Source organism: Xiphophorus maculatus, chromosome 7 (assembly GCF_002775205.1).
Source record: "Xiphophorus maculatus strain JP 163 A chromosome 7, X_maculatus-5.0-male, whole genome shotgun sequence".
Lineage (NCBI taxonomy): Eukaryota > Metazoa > Chordata > Actinopteri > Cyprinodontiformes > Poeciliidae > Xiphophorus > Xiphophorus maculatus.
In genome coordinates this window covers 23,630,249-23,654,554 of record NC_036449.1, presented here as the reverse complement: position 1 = coordinate 23,654,554, position 24,306 = coordinate 23,630,249, and the positions used below count along the sequence as shown (strand labels likewise).

Sequence of the window (24,306 nt, the reverse complement as noted above, 5' to 3'; positions counted from 1 at the left end):
GAGGTTTTAATAAACAGTGACCACAGGAGGTACAGTCAGCTCCAAAAACAATAACAAAGCTTTCACAGCAGAGAAACCCATATCATTTCCTTATCAGTCCCAATAGAACATTGTTTCTTCATTTATGAGGATTTCAACAAGGAATTCATTAAAACTGTCAGCAGGAAAAAAAAAAAAAACTTAAATTATTCCCTCACATATCTGGTTGTTTTAAATGAGCCAACAGGATTGCCAGATTTTTTTAATAAGCTGTTTCTAAATATACATTTTTAAGGCAAGGATGTCCATGTGATATCGCTATTGTCTGATCGCTATTGTCCGTTACTAGACGGTCTGAAAGCGCTGTTCTTATTTTGATTTTTGTGCTTTCGCACATATATTTAGTTCTGCCTAGGTGTGATGGCACTGCTTGATTTGATCATTCCCAGAATGGCTGTTCTTGCCAGATCTGAACATGGCCTGTGATGCAACAACCAGCACAACCAAGACTGATTTATTGTTTTTTTCCTTTACTGTTAAAATTTTATTAGTTTTTTGTTCTGTTATGTTTTGATACCAAGTCAAGAAGTGAGAGGAAAGGGAGAGTGGGGTGTAAGATCCATGCAAGGGAGCACCAATATATTGGACTAAAACAGAATTAATCTTAAACTAAGCATATCATAAATTTGTAATTCCTCTGAAATGCTTATATGTTTATATGCAAATGCTATTAAACGGGAAAAGAAAGTAAAATCTTCACACTGCAGTAGTTATGTACTTTTCTTTTTTTGTTGTTGTTTTGTTTTTGATTTAGTGGTTTTGTTTTTCTAGTTGATACATGCATCAACTCATTGTGGAGAAAATGGAGATTTACTTTTTGGACAATTTTATTTTCAGCAGTGAGAAGGTAAAGTGACAGTAGTTGATATGGTTCACTGTAAGGGATATCAGGCTGGAATCCTGATACTAGATTCTTCCCTATCTCTTGTTTATAGATTATTTCGACCTCTTTCACTGAGATACAGGCATTAAATAACTCCCACAAACCCTCACTTCTCCATATTTCCCTTAAATTACACCACATCTTGGAATATTTCAGTTGCTTTTAGGACATTTGTCTCCTGTCTCAGTACAATTGAAACATTGGAATTATGTCCAGTTAGTTTGTTTTTGTTATGTGAGTTGATGTGGGGATGTTTTACTGTGACTGTCACAACTATTTCAGAGCACAACGACTGGGTCTGGCTTTGACTAAACACCATCCAGTTTACTCTGGTCCTCATGCTTTGATGCTATGGATTTCTTTGTAAGCTCATTCTGTTTCATGTAGCATTGTTCTTTTTACTTCTGCTTCTAAGAGTGATAACCTTAGAAGATCCTCTAGCAAAGCTCAATAAGTAAAAATAAAATGAACCACTTTATGTTTATCACAGATGGTTTTTCCTCCTCAGATTGTTTGAGCAAACAAACTTTTAGCAAATGACTTATCTTCATTTATGCCTATTTTTTCTACATTTAAAACACCTCTGATAGCCAAAGAAAGTTGTTCTTGTCACTTTTTTAATGAGCTCTGACCCAAAAGAGTCATATTTCCAAATTATTATCCCTTTTACATTTAAATGCTGAATGTAACCAAGCTGCTCCTTATTGAATTGCTGCCTCTTGCACCTTCCTGTTTCTCCGCCTGCTGTCATGTAAGAAGGAGATTCAGGCTTAATCTGCCACCTACTTCTTCACCCACGTCTCGTCCCAGCTGATAACGTCACCAGGGCTATTATCCCTGGATGATGTCTGTTGAAAGAATACTTTTATAAATTAAGTCGGGATAATTATATTTTAAAAAAACATTTTTGAAGAAATGTGGTGGAATTTTAAATAAACATTAGTCTAATTGTTGTAGAATTCACTTAAGCTTCCATTGACTTATCCATGTAAGGATAATAATGCAGAGTAAAATGTCTGATGGAAATACCCAAAGCAACTCTGAACTGCTTCTATCTTACTTTTTTCTACTTAATAAGAATATATATTTGACTCCAAACACAAACATATTGTCTTAATCCATGGCTAGATATTATGATTTCATATTAAGATACTTGAGAAACTTTTCCCACTGCATGAGTCAGTATTTCTTTTTTTGTTTTCATAATTTTATCCCAGATAGTGTCCCAGTAAAAGCAGCCTACCCTTTATAGTGGACAATTAACCACACAGAGATGTTCTATGCTCATCATTGTCCCTGAAAATTGTGCCTTGAGAATATTAGTTTTCTATGTAAATATTCTGAAAGATTAATTCAAACCTCAGATTTAACTGAGTGAACCCATTATGTTAATATCTTGAGTTTATTGCTCTTGGTAATTGATCAAAAGTTGTTTTTTTTTTCTTTCTTTCTGTCACATTGTCAAGAGTACATCTTGTGAGATCATAATATAGAGCCTAAAATAGATAGAAGAGTAAAACAAAACAGCATGGAATGCTCAAGAAATATACATTTTCAGTACAGCAACTAATCAAAGAAAGAAAGCCAAACAGTATGGTAGAGTATTTCCCATTTTACTTCTCGATCACTGTCGCGTCTTGTCTGCGATAATGCTGAAAGGAGCAGAATCACAGCTTGAATGTGGCTTAAAAGGAAACACAAGTCAGACTTAGAAATGTTCAGTTTTGCCAACTTTTTGTCACCGATCGGCTGAGCAGACCTGGCAGCAGAGTCAGGTATTTCATCTTACGGTGTATTAGCTGTTTGAATGCATGCTGTGTTTTGAGCTCACAGTCAGACTTGCTCAGGGAAACCCTGAGGAAACGATGATTACACTTTAAAAATATGATAGCGAGTGCTGTATTAATATTCATGCTCTTTGAAGCCATTTTCCTCTGTATGCTTTTTTTTCTATTTCTTGCTCCTGATGAAAAAGATGAAAAGACCTGTGGACCTCATGAATTCCGCTGTGAGAATAACAACTGCATACCAGACCACTGGAGGTGTGACAGCCAGAACGACTGCGGAGACGGCTCAGACGAGGAGAACTGCAGTGAGTATACCTGACAACTTCACGTGCTGTTAGCTCGGTTTACGTGCTTGTATACACTATTGATGCTTCGCACGCACCGTGAAGAATTTGACGCCCTTGAGGACACCTGACTGCTTTTCCCACCAACCATAACAACGCCTTGTCCCATTCTCAGAAATAATATATGCAGTTTTGTGCATTCAGGGTGGTTCTTCTTTATCAATTCAACATGACTCAACTCCCTCTTTTAAGCGCACTCTTAATATCAGTGCTTCTTTTCTGAGAACAAAGTTAAGTGCAGACTCTTGGGCTACTTTATCTACTCATGAAATGTCACTGCTAACCCACCTTGTTAAATCCCACATCCTGTTGTGTACTCAACTCTTTGTATTTGCGTGGGGGGAATTGTTTGCCTGTGTGTTGTATGAGCTCATGCATAGACTCTGTGTGCTTTTTTTTGCAGTGTGTGCACATTTTGCATGATTTATTAGATGCTTGAGCCTCCAAACCTATTAATGTCACTTAAAATGCAAATAAAGGCCAGTCAAGAATTGGATGGAAAAAAAGACATAAAGCAGCTGGACCAGCAGACAATAGAGGGGCTGCAAATCAGATTTTGCTGCAATGCCTGGTGGGAGTCTGTCTTACAGCACAACTCATAATACATGCCCATGGTTAGCTAACAGCCCATGATAACAAGGGAGGGCCCAGACGATGAATCTAATCCAGCTGTTTAGCACCAGTCTAATATTGTCCTTAGGGAGAGACTACTCCTAAATAGCAGACACAAGATTCTTGGTTTCAGTGAGAAATTCTTACTCCTGATTATGAGAGCCACAATCAATGGGTATATTTTGACTTATGTTTATGCTTATGCATTTGGCAGACACTGTTTTCTAAAGTCTTTTAGCTGTTCCCAGTTTTGAATACGAAATTACACTAAAGGATAAAACATAAAGTTTTTACCAGGCATATGCTGATCCATATAGTTTAATTCAATCCAAGCCTTTTAAGGACATCTATTTGCAGATAGCAAGTCCCACACTGAAACTCTATAAAACCAATGAGCAATATGAGCTTAAAATTTTACCATAATATGTTTTACTCTTAGTTGCAATAATCATAAATACATAATCAGCCTGGCCACTGCTTTTCTACACAACCCCCTTAATAATAATTTCCTCTCAGTGCTCCGTCTGGGCTTTCTCTTATTGAAGAGGATTTCTCTGGTAGAATGTCCTCCAAACAGAAGGAGATATTTTCTGCACTACTTTAAAATTGTAGCCTGCCTGTAGCTTAGAGTAAACCAACAACATGTATTTAAAGTTAAGCTAGCATCAGGAATTGATTCAGGACAGTAATCATTTTTACCATTGCTTTAGCACAAAATTCATGAACATGTGTGAATTAATAAAATGTGGGTGTTCTGTTTCCTTTACAGAGCCTGTCACCTGTAACCACAAAGACTTTGCCTGTGCGAATGGAGAGTGCATTTCGTCCCGATTCCGCTGTGACGGAGATTATGACTGCTTGGATAATTCAGATGAGGTCAGTTCCTGAGTTTTACTGTTTTTGTTTATTTTTAAGAATTAAATTTGCCACATAAAATGACTTCACAAGCAGAGCTATGACACCTACATTTTGGGCTGTCTGGCATATGAGTTTTTATTAGCCTGAACAGTGAGGATGTCCATCATACCCCATTAAATCGTTATGTGTTAACTAATGTGTAATTAGTGGGTCAATAGATAGCTTGCATTAAAATTAAAGGTTGTAATATCAAGAGTGTAATATCGTGAAAAGAGATCAAAACGTCATAATTGGGTCACTAACACTCATAAATTACAGAAGCCAAATTATAGGTAATGTATTTTTCTCTGTATCTGATCACTTGTTCAGTTTGTCAGTACAGACATAGCTCAAGTTTGAATTAAGCATCGCAATTGTAGAAAAGTATTTATTTAACTCTTAAAAAATTCCTGTTTTAGTTATATTTCACTGTGCTGATATAAATCTCCTCACCATGGTTGTCACACTAAAGAACAGTACAGGATATTTTACTGTGATGAATTATTGTACCTTCCAATGCACTAGAGCATGAAAAAACATATTAATTTGCTTTTGGTAATCCTAATCCTTCATGCCTGTAGACCTAACAAAGACTGGTTGTTTTGTTCATTCAGCCGCCTGAATATCTTTATTTTTAAAGCTTATAACTGCTTTTGTAATTTGACGCTGATAATATGTGACAAAATTAACCTAAATGCGCATTCATTTTAGCAGTGCATGGGAAAATAACGAGGCGATTCTGGTCCACCATCCGGCGTCTCAGGGGGGGGAAGCGGTGCAGCACCAACACTGTTTATAGTGGGGATGGTGTGCTGCTGACCTCTACTCGGGACGTTGTGGGCCGGTGGGCAGAGTACTTCGAAGACCTCCTCAATCCCACCAACATGCCTTCCACTGAGGAAGCGGAGCCTGGGGACTCTGGGTTGGGCTCTCCAATCTCTGGGGACGAGGTCGCCGAGGTGGTTAAAAAGCTCCTCGGTGGCAAGGCCCCGGGGGTGGATGAGATCCGCCCGGAGTTCCTTAAGGCTCTGGATGTTGTGGGGTTGTGTTGGTTGACGCGACTCTGCAATGTCGCATGGACATCGGGGGCAGTTCCCCTGGATTGGCAGACTGGGGTGGTGGTCCCCCTGTTCAAAAAGGGGGACCGGAGGGTGTGCTCCAATTATAGAGGGGTCACACTCTTAATCCTCCCTGGCAAGGTCTATTCAGGGGTCCTGGAGAGGAGGGTCCGTTGGATAGTCGAACCTCGGATTCAGGAAGAGCAATGTGGTTTTCGTCCTGGTCGTGGAACACTGGACCAGCTCTACACCCTCGGCAGGGTCCTGGAGGGTGCATGGGAGTTCGCCCAACCAGTCTACATGTGTTTTGTGGACTTGGAGAAGGCGTTCGACCGTGTCCCTCGGGGAGCCCTGTGGGGGGTTCCCCGGGAGTATGGGGTACCGGGCCCTTTGATACGGGCTGTCAGGTCCCTGTATGACCGGTGTCAGAGTCTGGTCCGCATTGCCGGCAGTAAGTCGGGCTCGTTTCCGGTGAGAGTTGGACTCCGCCAGGGCTGCCCTTTGTCACCGATTCTGTTCATCACTTTCATGGACAGAATTTCTAGGCGCAGCCAAGGTGTTGAGGGGATCCGATTTGGTGGCCTTAGGATCTCATCTCTGCTTTTTGCAGACGATGTGGTCCTTTTGGCTTCATCAGATCGTGATCTGCAGCTCTCGCTGGAGCGGTTCGCAGCCGAGTGTGAAGCGGCCGGGATGGGGATCAGTGCCTCCAAATCCGAGGCCATGGTCTTGAGCCGGAAAAGGGTAGAGTGCCTTCTCCGAGTCAGGGGGGGTGTCCTGCCCCAAGTGGAGGAGTTTAAGTATCTCGGGATCTTGTTCACGAATGGGGGAAGAAGGGAGCGGGAGATCGACAGGCGGATTGGCGCAGCGTCTGCTGTCAAGCGGGCGCTGTACCGGTCCGTCGTGGTGAAGAGAGAGCTGAGCCAAAAAGCGAAGCTCTCGATTTACCGGTCGATCTACGTTCCCACCCTCATCTATGGTCATGAGCTTTGGGTCATGACCGAAAGAACGAGATCGCGGATACAAGCGGCCGAAATGGGTTTTCTCCGTAGGGTGGCTGGGCTCTCCCTTAGAGATAGGGTGAGAAGCTCAGTCATCCGGGAGGGACTCAGAGTAGAGCCGCTGCTCCTTCACATCGAGAGGAGCCAGTTGAGGTGGCTCGGGCATCTGGTCAGGATGCCTCCTGGACGCCTCCCTGGTGAGGTGTTCCGGGCACGTCCCACCGGGAGGAGGCCCCGGGGAAGACCCAGGACACGCTGGAGGGACTATGTCTCTCGGCTGGCCTGGGAACGCCTCGGGATTCCCCCGGAGGAGCTAGAAGAAGTGGCTGGGGAGAGGGAAGTCTGGGCCTCCCTTCTGAAGCTGCTACCCCCGCGACCCGACCTCGGATAAGCGGAAGAAGATGGATGAATGGATGGATGGATGGGAAAATAACATTTGCATTAAAAATGAAGAAATAAAGCCCTATTACAGATAATGTTGTTTTGTGATGCATAATACAAGGACAAAAGCTTGTTGTTAAAATTCATTATTCTTTTTAATATTTTGCCCTCTTTAACATTCATAATATTTGTTTTATATGTAATCTCTTGGCATGCAGGTGCTTCGACCCTAATTAACCCTTTGTGGAGTTTATCCCAAGTGTTCACTTTCTGAATTCATGTTTGCAAATACTTTAAGTAAGACATTAAATTAAGGTCAAAAATAAACACCCAGAAGGAATGGTCCAATTTCACCCATTTAGTTTGGTATAAATGGGTGAAATTATCTTAAAGGAGTGTGTTTTTATTGGGCATGAGTCCTAACAGGAAAAAACTGAGAGGGTTTCTCATGACTTTGTAAAAGTAATGATTAAGTTCTTTTCAGAGTCCTCTAGCTGAGTTTAAAAACAGTTCAGCTATTTTTTCAGAGAACTCAAAGCACATTTAAAAAAGCACCGCCTCTTCACCTATTTGCAAACCTTTGAAGCTACGGGTGGACTGTAAGGTTTGAGGACTGCATTAGTATATCATTAGCTTGCAGTAGTTGTTAAAGTTCAGTAATATTTTCCAGAATAGTGCCACCTTTGCATATTTTCATTTTATGACCAGTTTTATTGCTTTAACACAGATTGCTAGTTTTTAATGTCAGTGGGCATTAGTAGGTGTTTACATATTATCAACCATATTAAGTAGTTGTTTTAAAGGGGGTTATGTAAAATTGACTATTTTGAGCTTTATGTCATGTTTGTACACTCCAGGTATTCAAAAGGTACTTGGAGTGTTCCTTTGATTCTTTCCTGCATGTTTGAGAAATCCTTAAATCTCTAGTAGAAGCCATTCAGGGTACCTAAATGCTTGCTCATACAATGTGCTGCTTATTTCTATAAAGCTTCTTGCAACTGCAGTCTTGAGCATAGCTTTGTTGTTGTCCTCACAGAATACCCCTTCCCCAAGACGTCCACTCCCAGTTCCACCAAACTAGTAGCAGCAGCAATTAGCAAACACCTGGTTGAACTACCTGTCTGCTGAGCTTTTCAAACTTACAACTTCTCACTGCAACACGCCTAATTTGCGAATGCCATAATGAGAAGGATTGTTGTGACGACGAGCTGAAGGCAGAGTGTCAGAAAGAGTAAAGGTTTCTTTAAGAGACACATGTCCAATTTCAAAGCAATGAAGTGTAAAGTCAAATTTCTTTCATGTTATGTTTGATATGCATAGAAATGTAACAACTGAAGGTAACTTAGATACTTGATTGTGCTATGAAACAGCACTTATGACTGGAAAGTACATAATACCATCCTTTTAAAATAATTTTGCAATCCCTATTTCTTCCTCTTTTCCCTCAGCTCAGTGTTGAAGTTGAAAATCGTTTCAGTCCTTATCCCCAAAACAACCCAAAGGCTTTACAAACACTCTTTCCTCTTTGGCAGTTCTACTTTATCTTGGGGTTCTGTATGTTCTGTGCAGGATCTTAGCTGTTCCTAAGGTTATGCTCTTCTGGGCACAGAGTTCAAGGGATTTCCTCCTTTTGAGTCCTGTTCCTTGAACTTTTCAAATTCCTTTTTGATCAATCCTTAATGTGGCTGTTGATGTTGTAACCACTATTGCCCAATTGTCTGCCTAGTCATAAACCTCACTGACTGGTTAGCCATCACTGCTTTGTCAGTTTAGTCAAGGACATCCTGCAGGATCTTAGTATGGTCATTCTCCATAAACCTTTGACTTTCTTACTGTGACTGTGGAGTTTCCTGTCTATATTTGGCACAAAAGTTAATCACTTAAAAACTAAGATCCAGTTAAAAATCTTATTTGTAACTGATTAGTATCACTAATCACTGTACAAAAACATTTTTTCTTTTACATTTAGTACAAACATAGATAGATTTACATATTCTTAACTAATATCTTCCTTTTATTTTGTTTAAGATAAGCTGAGTAGGAACATGTTTTATTGCTTGTGTTGTCAACTTTTAATATTTTAATACAAATTTGTGGATCATCACATTATTTTTACAAAAGTACCTAATGATTTTATAATTAATGTATAATCATTGGTGTGAAATACAAATGATTATAAATCTAAATTCTTTTTTGTGTTTTTTTACTTTCTTATTCTCTGAATTTGTTCTCAGAGAGGCTGTGAGGCGCGCTGTGCAGATGACCAGTTTCGGTGTCACAACAACCTCTGCATCTCACTCAAGTGGTTGTGTGACGGTCAAGAAGACTGCAAGATGGGGGAAGATGAAAAAAACTGCCATGGAACAGGTGTGAACCTAGCAAAATAACTCAAATGATTTTCATCTTTGCTCAAAAGGATGGCTGCATGTTCTGCAGACAAACAAAATGTTCAGATATTTAGGTTGATATATTATCACATTATAACTAGTGATAAGTGTTTGGATCTCTGCTTTGACAAACAGAGTCAGTCCATCTTTGGCAGGCTGCTGTGAAAGGAATCAGAGGAATTGAATAATGAATAAACTAGAAGTGTTCATCCCACCCCCAGATATTCAGAAATGGTTTTATTCATGTCTGTAGAAGAAAAGCCTCATTCAGAAGCATGTCTTACAATCCAAAAAAAGAAAAAACTACCAAACTCCATATCTCTTTGTCTATTTTGAAAATATATTGGAAGTGAAGGGGGCCCCTCAATATTAGTCAATAGGTTATTATTTGATAATTGATTTGAAGGATTTTTCAGTTTTCCTCTGCTCTATTCTAAGCTTTCACCAATTTCTGTTCACTTTTCAGAATCACTTATCTAATCATTGTGTAACAGTTTCTCTATCTTGTGAATCATCATAAGAATGCTAGCATTAGTCATTTTATACTTTTTTTTTTCCTGAGAACTTTATATAACACTCTAATTCCATTGATTATTATTCCATTTTTGACAAATAGAAGTAAGTCCTATTAAAATGTTCTTTTAAAACATTAGTTGTCGTTGTCTGCCTAAGAAGTATGGTGAATTGGCAAATAGACCAACACCCAAAACCAAAAAATACATTATAAGAACAGTTCTCAGAGGTCCTTCAGAAATGTGCAAATCAGATTTAGAAGCAGATCCTGAAAATATAAAAATCTATTGTTTCAGTTCAGTTTTGTAGCAAAGTCAAGTGCTGTAATCATGTCATCACTGAAGAAATACTTTTAAGAGAAATCATCGCTCTTTAAGATTGGTTTTTCTGTCAGGATAGTGCTAGTCTGAGCTTTGTAATAGTTAAGACAACGAAAGTGCTGCATCTTCAGTAAATAATATCTTGGCGCTTTTTCTTCCAGTGGGCCCATCTTGCTCTGTAAATGAGTATGTGTGTGCCAGTGGAGGGTGTGTGTCAGCCAGCCTGAGGTGTGATGGACATGACAACTGCCTTGATGGCTCAGATGAGGTCAGTACAGCTTCACACGTTTCCAGGAATTAAGGGTATCACACACCAATGTGTGTTTATTGTGAATAGTGCTCCAGCAGATTATTGTGTAAAGAGTCTATTTTTCATGGTTACTGCTTGAGGATTTTGTATTTTGTTGCTGTGGACAGATTGGTTGTGTGAAGGAGTGCAGAGAGGATGAATTTCTGTGCCTGAATCGCGCTCACTGCATCCCTCGACGCTGGCGATGTGATGACGTGTTGGACTGCATGGATCACAGCGATGAAGAAAACTGTAACCATGGTAAAAAGAAGGAAAAACTTTGATAAAACTGCAATATGTTATGTCATATAGTTCCAGTAAGAAGGTTAGGTATACTCATAATAGACATGATTTTTTTAAAATAATGCATTTGATGTTTTCTTTTTCCAGGATGAAATGATTATTTAATAGAGAACTTCAAAAAATACAATTCTGGGCTTCTATTTGAGATTTTGTTTTTCAATTCAGACAGGCCCACATTTAGAAACAAAGGCTCACATATAGCCTATACATATCCACCCATTTGGTCTAAAAGCCATATGTAACTTTCCCTATAAGAAAGGATTATATATAGGGCAGTAGATATGTGTGTTTTTTTAGGCTAGGCTGTATGTATATTTCTGACCCTGTGTGGTTTACCAAAGTCACAAAAAAATCAAGCTCTTACACACAGTTTTTGTTTTTCAAAAGTACGGACAGGAGATGAGAAGATAGCAAACATAATACAGATGAAAATGTAGCTATAAATACAATACAGAGTTTTAGCCTTTTCATTTAACGAGGTAAGATAATCCATGATATCTGAAACTGTTGTACTTTTTTACCTAACTTGCTGTGATAAAAATTGTGGAAACTTTATGTGACTGCAGGAACATTTTTCTGTCGAGCCGATGAATTCATCTGTAATAACACCTTATGCAAGCTCCACACATGGGTATGTGATGGCAAGGATGACTGTGGCGATAACTCTGATGAAGATGCAGAAATGTGTGGTAAGTTTAAAATACCACTCACAAGATAGCACCTAAAAGCCACTTGATGCATTTGTTTTACTTCTCTGCACCCCTAGAGAAAAGATGTTGCTGCTTCTCTTAAATTCCAACAGCAAATTAATTTGTTTTTCCATCTTTTGGCCTCCAGCTAAGCTTCCTTGCCCACCTACAAGGCCTTTCCGCTGTAGAAACGATCATGTTTGTCTGCGCATGGACCAAGTCTGCAACAAAGTGGATGACTGTGGCGACAATTCGGATGAAGAAGAATGCGGTGAGCTCAGGAAGCAAAAATTTGATTCTGCAAAAAGGTTGTTTATGTAGAAAATGTATGAACATTTGGTGGTTGATAAACATTGAAGCAGATATTGTTTCCACTTACTGTATGTTCAGATTTGTGGCTTTTTATTTGTTATTTCTTCTTTTTTCATTTCAATGTCAAGGGAAATATGTACAAAATAGTTTTAGCTTTTGTGTCCTATACCCATTTTAATGTTTCCGAACGCTTTGATTCTCCCTTTTCTGCTGTCCTGACATCTTTCCTCGGCACAAGCTGTCTGTAAATTCTCACAAAGAGAAAAAAATGAGAAATAGCTCCTGTTTTTTAACATTCTCTTGTTTCTCTCGTTTTTCATTCATCTTTCTCTCTGATTCCATTGAGACCCTCATCCATCTCTTACCTCAGTCCATTACCTCTCACCATTGTATGCCTCTTCCATCTATCCATCTCCTCAATTTCATCTTAATCCCATCGTCCTCCTCCCCGTCACTTCATTATGCTCCTTTCCTTTTCATTCTCACATTGTTGGAGAGTGCCAAACATACATTTTTTTTTCGATACACAGAAAAAAATGGGAAGATGAAAATCAAACTGTAATTTTACCTGCCGCTAAGATAATAGCCTCTTTCTCGACTAGCTATAGAAAAGATGTAATTGTGTACATTCCTTAAACTGAAAATTGACACATTAACTGTCATTTGCTGTGGGGATGTGACGATCAATATTTTTGTACTGCAGTCAATCCAAGTTACTCAAATTTTAGTTTTTGCCAATAAGCCATCCGTCTCTAAGCACATTAAAGTTATTACAATCAATAGGCCTCACTTAGACACAGTTTGTTTATGTATATATGGTGCAGTGCTTGGAGTTTATGCAGCCTACAGTTGAAACTCATGTCACCCATTGCTTTGTTCATATATCTTACATTACCATCAAGAACGATGCCAACAGGCTGCTCATCTTTTTCTCCTGTGTTTAACATCTAATCGATTGGCTGCTTTATAAGCTCTGCTGTGTGAGATTCATTCAGCTGCTGGGAATGCAGTGCTGAATGCTTTGAATCAAGTGAAGATTTCAATTTAGTGTGCAGTGAAGCTGAGCAACGGTGTCAAGCAAACATCAGAACTCCAAAGCCAATAACAGTAACTTCTGAGAAAATACCTTTGTGAGCAAGCACACCGCCTCGCAAGAAGTGCAATACTCTAAATCCCACACTGCACTCTTTCAGTTTGTGTTTTTAGTTAAACAACCCTATGCTTTCTTCACACTGACATATGCCAATACTCTGAATTGTTTAGTGTTCAATGATATTCCCACTGCTGAATAGTATGAAACAAGCTATGCACTCCCAGAAAGTTTTAAGATAATACCTATAATAAAACATTTTATGTGCTTTGTCAGATCATAAAAACATAAAAAACACTGCATGGTGGGCAACAAATGGTTAGCTAGCTATAACTTAACTGGCCACACATCAAACATGTGGATGAAATGTGTATCCTAAAACAAAAACAGTGGTGCTGTCCTATCTCAGTGGGACAAGATATTACATATTTCTTTTTTAGGTGATGGTATAAATATGAGTGCAGGTTGAATTCTAGCAGGTATACAAGGAGTGAATATATCAAATAAATTACTTATCAAAACAATTCCACATTTGCCGTGGAATTGTGTTAAATATTGAAGCATAGAAATGACTTAAATAATTCTATTTATTATCATCGGCTTTAACCTGTGCTAGAAATGGTGTTGCTGAGAAAAGCAGAACACATGGAGGATATTGCAAATATCATTGTTTTCCAGAGATGAATGAGTGTCTCCAGGTAAGCACAAACTTGCTATGAAGGTCTTGAAACAATATCTTTGAATTTGTTTCGGACATCAGCTCAAAATAGCGATTACAATGAACAAAAACGGGGAAATTTTTTTTTCCCAATTCTGCTTTGCAATAACAATAATTGTGTGATGTCTTTCCAAGAGGAAACTTACAAAGCAGTCCAAACTGCTCCGATTTTTTCAACTGTTTTGTATCTAACATTTGCGAGGATTTTGCACTGGATTCAAAAGCAGATTACACTAATCGCATTCAGACAAAACATGCCATATATACTACCAAATGCTATATGTTTTAAAACTTAAGTTAAAGTTCATAAATAAAATATTTTTAAATTAACAAAGAAACACATGCCAATGATCATTTCTTAATTTTACGTGATCATTTCACTTAGTTACTTTGACAAAAAGCAGGTATAAATTTGTTGTTTGCTTGGTAGAGCTTTTGAAAGGGCAGGTTTACTTTACATTCTTTTTCAAAATTAGAAACATGAACAACTCAGATTTATACCCATTTGATATAAACAAATAGTTTAGAGAACTCGTCCCTCAATAAATAGAAATGTAATCACTCTGTTAGATTTTTCCATGTTGAAGTAGCTCTAGTATGTTATTATTTTTCAAAAAAATAAAAAAACAGATAAAAAATAACTAAAACTAAAAAATAAACAAGTTTATATCGCAAAATTTTTGTCCTTTTTCGATATGAACTGTTTGGAAAGAATGAGTCCAATCAATGTTCCAGTGTTTGACCTGCCTCTGACAGTTACAACCGAGTTAATACAACTGTATTAACTCTTCAGCTCTTTAATTCCATATTTTTTAAAAAAAGATTTGTATTTACTTTTCTATGTTTTCTGTCCTTTTTTTTCAAAGCAGAGGTGGTAGCTGGAAGGCCTCGACCTTGTGGGAAGACAGAGTTCACCTGCAGTAATCAACGTTGCATCCCAATGCAGCTTCAGTGTGACCTCTTCAATGACTGCGGCGATGGCGGCTCAGACGAGCAGGACTGCAAGTCATGTAAGGACACCAGCTGGTAACTTTCGCAAAGATATCTTTGAAGCTTCTGCAAGAGATGCAGTGTAGCTCACTGTGAGGTTATCAGCAATCTTCTCATTTGAGATGCAAGGTTTTGTTGTTTGTGATAATAAATGTTTGAGGTGTGTTGTGTTCGGTGTGAGTGATTAGGATGCACTCTTAGCTGTTGCACATCAAAGGAAAACCCCAGCAGTCAACTGAGATTCAGAGGCATAATCAAAGACTTGTATTTATTTGTAGTTTCCAGTGGAGATGTATGCGGAAAGAAAACAAATCCATGTGGGGAGGATGCAATTTGCAACCAAACAAATGCTAATGCGATATGTCAGTGCAAACCTGGTTTCAAGAGGAACCAAAAGACAGGCCAGTGTGAAGGTAACGTATAAGTATTTCTGTGTTTGTTTGTTACTCAAGTAAATGGTGGGAGTCATTTGCTAAAACTTTTGCTAATTTTATACTTGTAGGCTTTTAAAGGTTAAGATTATGGGGAATTTCATAGCAGGGGGTATAGACAAGTAATGGATGAATGAATTGTATAAACAAAAATCTCTAAAACTTCAACAAGATGTTAAGATGGAAAATATATATTTTATTGTCTTGTACCAGTGGTTTAGTAGACAACTCATCATCACAGAGGTCTGTTCATTATCAACAAAAAGGTGTAATTAGTGGTGGTACTTGAGTAAATTTTTATTGGAGTTAATTGCAGGGTCTGTAATTAAATAATCCCAATTAATTGCATTTTAATCAAAATCAATATTGACGAAATAAGCAACATTTTCAATTTAAAATCTAATTTCTCTGCTAAATTATCAAATAAATAGATGTATGAGCTCAACTGCAAAGATAGTTGTTGTCTTCAACACCATGAGTGAAGATAAAGAGAAATAATTTAAATTTAAAAGGAACATTGTTAGACAAGTAGGACAGATAAACCAGGACAGATAAACCAACATAACCGCATTGCGGTTTTTAGAGGAGAAATAATAGAAAGGCATAAAAACATTTGAAATGTGCTCAGAACAATTCTGATGTAGGGCATGTGTCACAAGTTACTTGAACTTTCCAGGAACAGATGAAACACTTTTCACCTCATGTGGAAGGAAGGCAGGACAAGGAAAATTAAAGTTGCTGCCCATCATATTTTTTAACTCTGCACTTTGTTTCAGTGACACAGAAAAATATAGATTTGTAATGATGTTACAAATATCATTGTTTTCCAGAGATGAATGAGTGTCTCCAGTTTGACACATGTCCTCATTACTGCACAAACACTAAAGGATCCTATAAATGTACATGCGATCGGAACTATAAGGAGATGAACGGCAACTGTGTTGTTAAAGGTATGAATATTATCAAAATGTGTTCCAGTTTAAAGCTCGGCTTACATTTGTTTGATCTATTTTTATGTATCCTGCTTTAACTGCACAGGGTAGGTTGTTAATAATTTATACAAGCTTTAATTTCCTTTTTGTTTTTCAAATTAACAACTGTCTTTGCAGGACAAGATGACAGAGTGCTTTACATAGCCAACGACACTGAAATCCGAAGCTTTGTGTATCCATATAACCAGAGCCAGGGACATAAACTGCTCACTCACATTGAGGACAATGCTCGCATTATCGGGATGGATGTTCTGTTTCATCAGCAAAAGTTTATATGGGCTACCCAGTTTAACCCTGGTGGGATCTTTTACAAGGACACTCTTGAAAGAGGCCAAACAAAAGCAAATGTTAAGAACATTGTAAGTGCTCCCTGTGCCTTTATTTGTCCATCTATCAAAAACTGCTATTGCTTCATGAGTTGTCTGAGTTTATAAATTGTGTTTTGTGATGTTTTACTGCGTTGCCTTTTATATGACAAATTTAGATGATGCACGCACAGGATTTGAATAAGAGAGCCTGCTTTTTATGCATTGCAGTGTTCAGATTTCCGTCGTCCTAGAGACATTTCTGCTGACTGGATCACGGGAAACATTTATTGGACTGATCACTCCCGGATGCACTGGTTCAGCTATTACACAGCCCACTGGACTAAATTACGATATTCCATAAATGTGGGCCAACTTAAGGGACCAAATTGCACTCGCTTGATTACGGACATAGCAGGAGAGCCATATGCCATTACTGTAAACCCAGCCAGGGGGTGAGTTGTGTACTCAGACACTCTTTTCTTGATCACACTCCTTAAAATGCATTATTCTTATAGATTTGTGGAATGAATAGGATTATTAAAATTATAATATGAATTCCACATTTAAACATGTTTGGACTTTACTTTTTAATACCATGTAGAAATAATGTTTTTGAGAATATTTAAACTTTTACTACCAATTGTGTAATTATATTAAACTAACATAATTAGTGTAAAGTTTAATATTGCAAAACCAGCTTATGGTATGTACGGTTCGTGTGGTACCTGCATGGTACCATACGTACCATGTACCATGTACGTATGGTACCATGGGATGTAGGTACCATAACTACATTTTAAGTGATAGTGGTAGAATTGTAATTTTTCTTATTCCAATATCCTACTTCACATTTGGCTGTAAATAAAATGTAGGAGAAATATTTTTATTATTTCATGAATTAATTCACAATATGTTTATTGCTACAACAGTAAGTACAAGATTCAAAAAATACTAGAACAATTGAGAAAAAAGGCTGTGGCAGCAATTTATAAAATATTTATTGTATGTCATATTTATTTTATATTTATGCAGAATCCTGAACTGTTGTTTGCATGGTTTCTTGCAGAATGATGTACTGGAGTGTTATTGGCGATCACTCTCAAATAGAGGAATCAGCCATGGATGGATCATTACGCAGAGTTCTCTTGGAGAAAAATCTTCGGAGACCCACTGGTAGGTATATCTGCTTTTATTGTTTCTATATGTTTGTTTTTTCTCTCTATGGTGCTTTTTTATTACCTTGATGTCATTCGGTGGAGATGTCTGGAAAACGGAAAAAGGCGCATTAACAGTGTGTGTTTTTCTTATCCTGCGAGTCCATCTTTGAGACTGATTATGCACGCATATAAAGTAAATTCCTTTTTGATTATACAAGCAGTGTGGCCTTCTGTGGTGTATGTTGGAATATGAAAACACACAAAGGACTTTTTGGTTTGCCTTTGAATCGTCATACCGTTTTTTTATATACTATATATTGTACCAAAGTTTCTACTAAAGATACATTTAATGTATACCAGATGTGTAGTAGTGCGTTTCAACTAATTAATTTGTCATATTTGCAATGCTTCCTTTTGATACTATTGAAGCTGAACCAGCAGCACCTTTTTGTTAGACTTTGATAAATAGGTGCCTCTTTGCAAACAGACGTGTGAAAATAGGTATTCCTACCATAGAAATTATATGAAACACAACTATACCAAGGTGAACAAAATAACACTTTAATCAATAAAGTACACATTTTCTAGTTTATTGTAAAATCAGACTCTTAGCATTTATTGGTTTCTCTGGTAAAGAAAGAAAGACTTAGGAATATTTATTGTTTTATTTGCAGTTTCCTAGTCTAAGTGACTCCTAATGCCAAAAAGCTTTGAAATTACTATCTTTTGTGTCTTCACAGGAGGAATAAATGTTTCTTTCTCAAAGTTTTTCTTTTAAAATCTGTATTCAAAGGGCATATTTTGAAAAAAAAAAAAACATCTACAAAATGCTGCAACACAAACAACTTAGCATAATGCTTTTGTAATTGAGTGTTGTTGGCCAGCCCAACATGCAGTCTATATTTATTGCTTCCCTCAATTCAACAGAGACCCTCAAGAACTGCTTTTTCTAATTTCAGCTACTTCCATATGCATTTCAATAAATTAGAACCATTGAAAAGTTATTTTTTTTGTGCATTTCATTCAAAAAGTGAACTTCAAGACAAATTTTTCCTACTAGAAATGAATTTATCTTCATATATTGTGAAATATATTAAATATATATATTTCACAATTTATGAAATATATAATTTCATATATTGTATGGAATCATTGTTGATACGTTTCTCCATTTTAATGATTACAGCTAATGAAAATCTAAAAATCTGTTTCAGGTGTTCAGATTAATACACAAAAAAACCCTAAAAAATATATTTTAAAACAGAAAATGCTGTTTAGGTGATGCAGTGGCTTATATAATCATGGCCATTAAGAGGATCAGAATGTTCGTTAACTGTGAAGTATAATAATTTTAATTATGAGGAAGAAAAAAAACACTTGATATATCCCTGACATTGTGTTTAATAAATTCAAAATGAATTACTTTCACTCTTTAAACTTAATTATGTAAATAATTAGCATTAAATAATCTTTCCAGTGATACTTTTTTTATATACTGACTTCTTTAAAATGTGTTAGAATGTATAAAATTTTTTGAAGTTGATTAGGATAGTATAAGTAGTCTACATGTTATATACCAAAGTTGAATGTTCTCAAAATGGGAAAGACAAAAGAAGATACCATTCAGGAAAGACAAGTGTTGATTGTAATAATGGTGTTTATAGTAAAAAAAAAAAAAAAAAAAAACATAAAAAGACCGTATCTATAGACCTGATTGTGCCCATATCTACAGCCAGAGAAATGAAGCATCAAAAAGAACTGGAACTGTGCAGTCAGTGTGAGATAAAACTATTGCAATAAAAGATTAATTTATTTAGTCCTTTATACAAATCTTTTGCAGGGGTGTCAATGAATCTGAGGGATGAAAATAAAAGCTTAATATCTTTTGGTTAAAATGCCAGACAATAATTTTTTTCTTATTATGTAGTATAATCCTAAAGCTATTTTAAATATATATATATTTTTCTAACATCACCACTGAAGTCAGTACAAAACAAAGACCAAGTAAGGAGTAGTTAACAGCCACTTAGTTGGTGTCTGAAGGTCTAGAGGGAGCCTCTTAGTGCTGATCTAGTTTTGAAAAGCTGCTTTGGCCTCCTTTAATTCAAGAGACCAATGCTCTGTCTCGGTCACAAGGAGAGAAATTCATCATAAGAGAGCTGAGAAGAAAAACACAAAGATTAATTTACATGCCTAAGCGGCGTCCTCGGTTTTCTACTTAGAGTTTTGAGAGAAAGTGAAAGAATTTGAATGGCCAAAATCCACCATCAAACCTCAGTTCACAGCTGAAATGTTCTATACAAGCACAAAGATTGGATTTTAAAATACGCAGCTTCTTCTTCTACAACAAATCTAACTTTCTTGACCTGAAGGTCTCCTGCGTTGAAGGATTTTACAATGATTTCAGTTTAATTTGTCAGGTAAATAAATTGCTTACCTTCATCCTCCCACAGGGCTGGCAATTGATTACTTCAACCAGCGTATTTACTGGGCTGATCCTGAGCTCTCACAGATAGGGAGCATGAGATTGGATGGCTCGGACCCCCTTGTGACAATCAGCGACAGACACGGTAAACCCCAAAGAGAAAAAAAAACAAAGTACAAGTATTTTGTTTTTTTTTTTTCATTTAAACCCACGGTATTTGTGCAGCACAACTTCTTATCAAATAATTGCAGCAGTATTGCCTGTGAGTCTCAGAAGGCTAGGTTGTATTAAGATCAATCTGCCCTCCACAACATTGTTTCTTTTATTTTCTGAGTCACAGGATACAAACATTCAGCATCCTCGGTATTCTGAATTTCACTTTCACTGCTGTATCTTCAGGAATTTCTCAGCCATACAGAATTGATTTATTTGAGGACTACATCTATGGAACTGGACTAAAACATGAGCTGTTCAAGATTCACAAGTACGGCAAACAGGCGGTGGAGATTCTCTATTTGGGGGTGGAGAGGCCCACCAATGTTTTTGTCGCTCACCGTTACAAACAGCAAGATGGTAAGTCCTCCTGATTTAAATAGAGTAGTCCTTTATCATTCCCACAGTGGGGAAATTCACTTGTTAGAGCAGCAGAATAACAAAATATACCCCATTTAATGTAAAAATATCCAAAAGAAAAAATAGACAACTGTGTATTAATGAAATACCTACAGATAAATTAAAGTTAAATAAGAACCAGAAAATCTCACAGATTTTTAAATACAGACTATGTTCTGCATGTTAATCAGCCCTTCATCTAAATATTCATTTACACATTACACCTATCATTATAAAATGTATTTATTGTGGGTTTTCTCTCATCTACATTGGATAGTATACATAAAGGCTAACCAATATTGTTGTCTAATGTCCATTAGCAAGTTGCACCATGACCACATGTTTTCGTAGCCATCAGAAACGCTCTAGCTTAATTAATCCTCTAGCAGAATTGGTAGAAATAATGTAAATTGCCTGATTTCAGAGCACAGAGACAGAATCGTGTACATTGTCTGTATAGTTGAGATCAGGGCTTTACATATTGCTTTATCAATGCTAAAACTATCTTTGTGGTTCTTACCACCTGTTAAAGCACCCAATAACGTTCAACTTTCGACCAATAGTTGTTGATCTCACATTATTTTATTCGCCTAGTGCAGTGCACCAGTACCATTTGGCACCACAATAATGGACATATTTATACTACCTTCCCCATGCTTCACAGTACATATTGCATTTGTAAACTTTAAAGACTCAGCTACACTTCTCCAAATATACTTTAAGTCACTGAGGTCCATATTTATCTTGACACTGGTGTTTCAGCAGTTTCCTGGTCATGGTATTCTTGAGCCTTAATGGTTTCAGGATTGTTCCTGATCAATGTATTTTCCTTCATCTGAGGGTGACAGTTTGTGTCAGGTGGTAGAAACCTTTCTTGAGCTAAGTATTCCAGCTGGGAAATTATCCCAAACATATGGCAAAAGTTGTTATTGAATTAATAAAGCAGACTAACATTGAGCCTTTTTTTGAAGCGCTGACCTTAACAGTTCTGAACATTTGTGAACTATGATCACAAGCTGGGTTCATGACAGGGCATCAACCAGTTGAAATGACTGCCAAGTCTGCCTGGAAGAACTGTCAAAAATCGAGTTAGAATTATGGCAGAGGTTTGCTGATGGCAAGAAAAAGTGTGGTTGAAGTGCAGATTGTGGTGGCAAAGAGACCTTCCAACTTCAAACATAAAAAAGCTGGTTAGCAATTATAAGAAGTGTCTTGATTCCTGAAATTAAGAAAAAATAATATTCCACTGATTATTGAGAATAGAATAAATAATTTTTGACCTGCCATTTTTTTATAAAATGTAAATGAATGTCTTAATGTTACAGAATATATTTTATTTCATTTTCTGTCTGATTAAAACTGTTAGTTTGAATTAAAATGATTTGAAATCTAAACCCACCAGAGGTATGAAAAGTTTAGATTTTAACTATGTTTAATTAAATCCTATAATGTATAATTGTGACCCTGTGTCAATTTACATTTGTTTCTTAATATATTTTAAGGCTATTTCACCAGGATATCATGCAAAGAAAATCATCTTTATTCAACTCTGTCATAGAACTACACATTTGGCCTTATTTAAATTAATCCAGCAAATATGTTCAGAATATTCTTGTGTGTAACTACCAAACAATAAAAATGTCGTAAACTAAGTTGAAGACTTGTAACATTCTTGGCTTGTTGATGATGAAACCTCTTCTCTTTTTCTCTATGCTCCATCAGCAAGACCTAGCCTTCTACACAATCTTTCCCTTTTCCAAATCTGGAAGTGTTTTTTGATTTGATGAGGCTTAAGCCATTTTTTTGTTGTTGCAATTATTGATTGAACTTGAGTCAAATACAATATTTTGTCGCAGATATGAAGCCTAAAAAAATCTCGAAACTTTGGTACGCAGCCAATCAATACAGCCTTGTCCTTCCTCTCACTTCATGCGGTAAACCCGTGCCTGGTATTTGTTACATCTTTGGTGTTAATGGTTGAAGAACATAAGAGAGCTCAGTCTTGGTCAGTTTTCTTTTTACAGGGCAGCTCCTCATTCCCCAGAGACTCATTAGGCCAGCCATGTAGTGCAAAATGTGCAAGTCTGTGGGCAGACGATGCACTCAGGTTGCACTGAACTGTGAAGGAAAGGCTTGATATCCTCAGCAAAAACCTCCTAACAACAATTTAAATAGGAAACAGTTCTTTCGTCATTGCTCTGTGCCCTCGATGTTAGCATACTTATGGTTTGCTAACTGTATTGTTGTTGTAGCTGTTGGAAGGAGAGAAAATGTGATGCCACAACTTCAGGTCAAGATCTGAATATAAAGTGGTTTGAGATTTTTAACATTGTCTGCATGATGAATGTAGTTTGGACATGTTTGATTCCTTTCCTCTTGCCTCAGCTTTCAAATCTGTTTACCACATACCTTTAATTAATACATTTTTAACTTTTGCTGGAATTTATTCTGGATCTTTAAGGAATGCTTCCAGTACATAAATTTTTTATTTTTTTTATTTTTGGGGGGCTGTAGGTGGAACTAAGAGGAGCACTTGAAAAATCTACAAATCATCCTGATGAAAGGAAATTGTTTTCACATTTCAAAGTTGTTGATGTTTCAGTGTGAAGTCCTACGCATGCATAATCTAGCCAGCACCTCTCCTTGCTTGAAGAAAAAAATCCACTCTTCAAACCAAACATTAAAGCACTTTGAATTCATTGCTTCATTTTAGAAAAAAAAGAGCCATACTTTCCTCAAACAAACAAGTATTTCTGCTTGCTAACTAACTAAATTACCTTGTTAGCTCTTTTTTAAGGATATTTTTTGTCTTTTCTCTCCACAGCATCAAATCCCTGCTTGAGGATGTCTTGTGATTTCATGTGTCTGCCAAACCCAACCGGGGCCAGATGTATCTGTCCAGAGGGAAAAGTTCTGGTCAATGGCACCTGTAATGACATCAACAATTCAGGTGCTGTAGGCTATAATTATCCTAAAATCCTCTGCCTTGCATAAGGGATTATGACCGTTGTTTATCTTTTCTACATATTGCTACCACAAACATACAGTAGATCATAAATGTTCTGCGTGCTAGACCAACAACAAATAATGCATACACATGGAGAGGGACTAAAAAAATACAGTTTTCCTTTCTTTCTATTTGCTTTTGTAAATCAAAATTTTAAAAGTGTGGTATGCACATATATTCATTTCCCTCCAAACTCTCCATCTAAAAGCAGACATTTCTTTGAAAATAATCTCAAACTCCGTCGGATTGGATGTATGTCCTGTGCTACCACAGGTTTTGAATTGTATTTAGGTCTGGACTTAGACTGGCTCTTTCTAACTCTTGAATTTGCTTCATTCTGAACCATTTCATTGTAGCTTTGTCTGTACACTTGGGGGTCAAACTGAAAACAAGTATCATTTCTTTCTTTTAACAATTGTTTCGTTCATGCCACTCTCTTAAGAAGTCCAGATATGTGACATGCCTATCTAATAGTTAAGTTTGTGGTTTAACAAAATGTAAAAAGGCATTGCAAGGGACTTTGTGAAATATTATAAGTTTTTTTTTTCTCCCACTAAACACAGTAAAATGAGCAAATTATATTTTAGCAGCGGTTTTATGACAGTAATATCACTTCTGTATGAGGCATTGTGAACACTTAGGTTGATTAAATCGCCCTCCTGCTGGGATTCTACTTCGGCTTCACACCTCTGTGAAAGTAGCTTTTCAAACTTTACCTGCACACCCCTCCGGTTGATGTGATGTGACTGCAGCACACCCCT

The 24,306-nt window shown here is 37.1% G+C and overlaps 1 protein-coding gene across 2 annotated transcripts in view; it reads left to right on the top strand.

Moving 5' to 3' along the window:
* Positions 1-24,306, top strand: part of lrp1b (LDL receptor related protein 1B) — a 320,393-nt gene that overhangs the window by 272,866 nt on the left and 23,221 nt on the right. For both annotated transcript variants that reach the window (XM_023337136.1, XM_023337135.1), the window contains exons 67-82: positions 2,898-3,014; positions 4,435-4,541; positions 9,237-9,369; positions 10,384-10,490; positions 10,640-10,772; positions 11,381-11,503; positions 11,652-11,774; positions 14,493-14,633; positions 14,892-15,026; positions 15,875-15,994; positions 16,154-16,395; positions 16,573-16,796; positions 17,411-17,517; positions 19,955-20,071; positions 20,326-20,499; positions 23,363-23,488. In XM_023337136.1, coding sequence (XP_023192904.1) covers positions 2,898-3,014; positions 4,435-4,541; positions 9,237-9,369; positions 10,384-10,490; positions 10,640-10,772; positions 11,381-11,503; positions 11,652-11,774; positions 14,493-14,633; positions 14,892-15,026; positions 15,875-15,994; positions 16,154-16,395; positions 16,573-16,796; positions 17,411-17,517; positions 19,955-20,071; positions 20,326-20,499; positions 23,363-23,488 — 2,229 coding nt within the window. The remainder of the gene's footprint in view (positions 1-2,897; positions 3,015-4,434; positions 4,542-9,236; positions 9,370-10,383; positions 10,491-10,639; positions 10,773-11,380; positions 11,504-11,651; positions 11,775-14,492; positions 14,634-14,891; positions 15,027-15,874; positions 15,995-16,153; positions 16,396-16,572; positions 16,797-17,410; positions 17,518-19,954; positions 20,072-20,325; positions 20,500-23,362; positions 23,489-24,306) is intronic.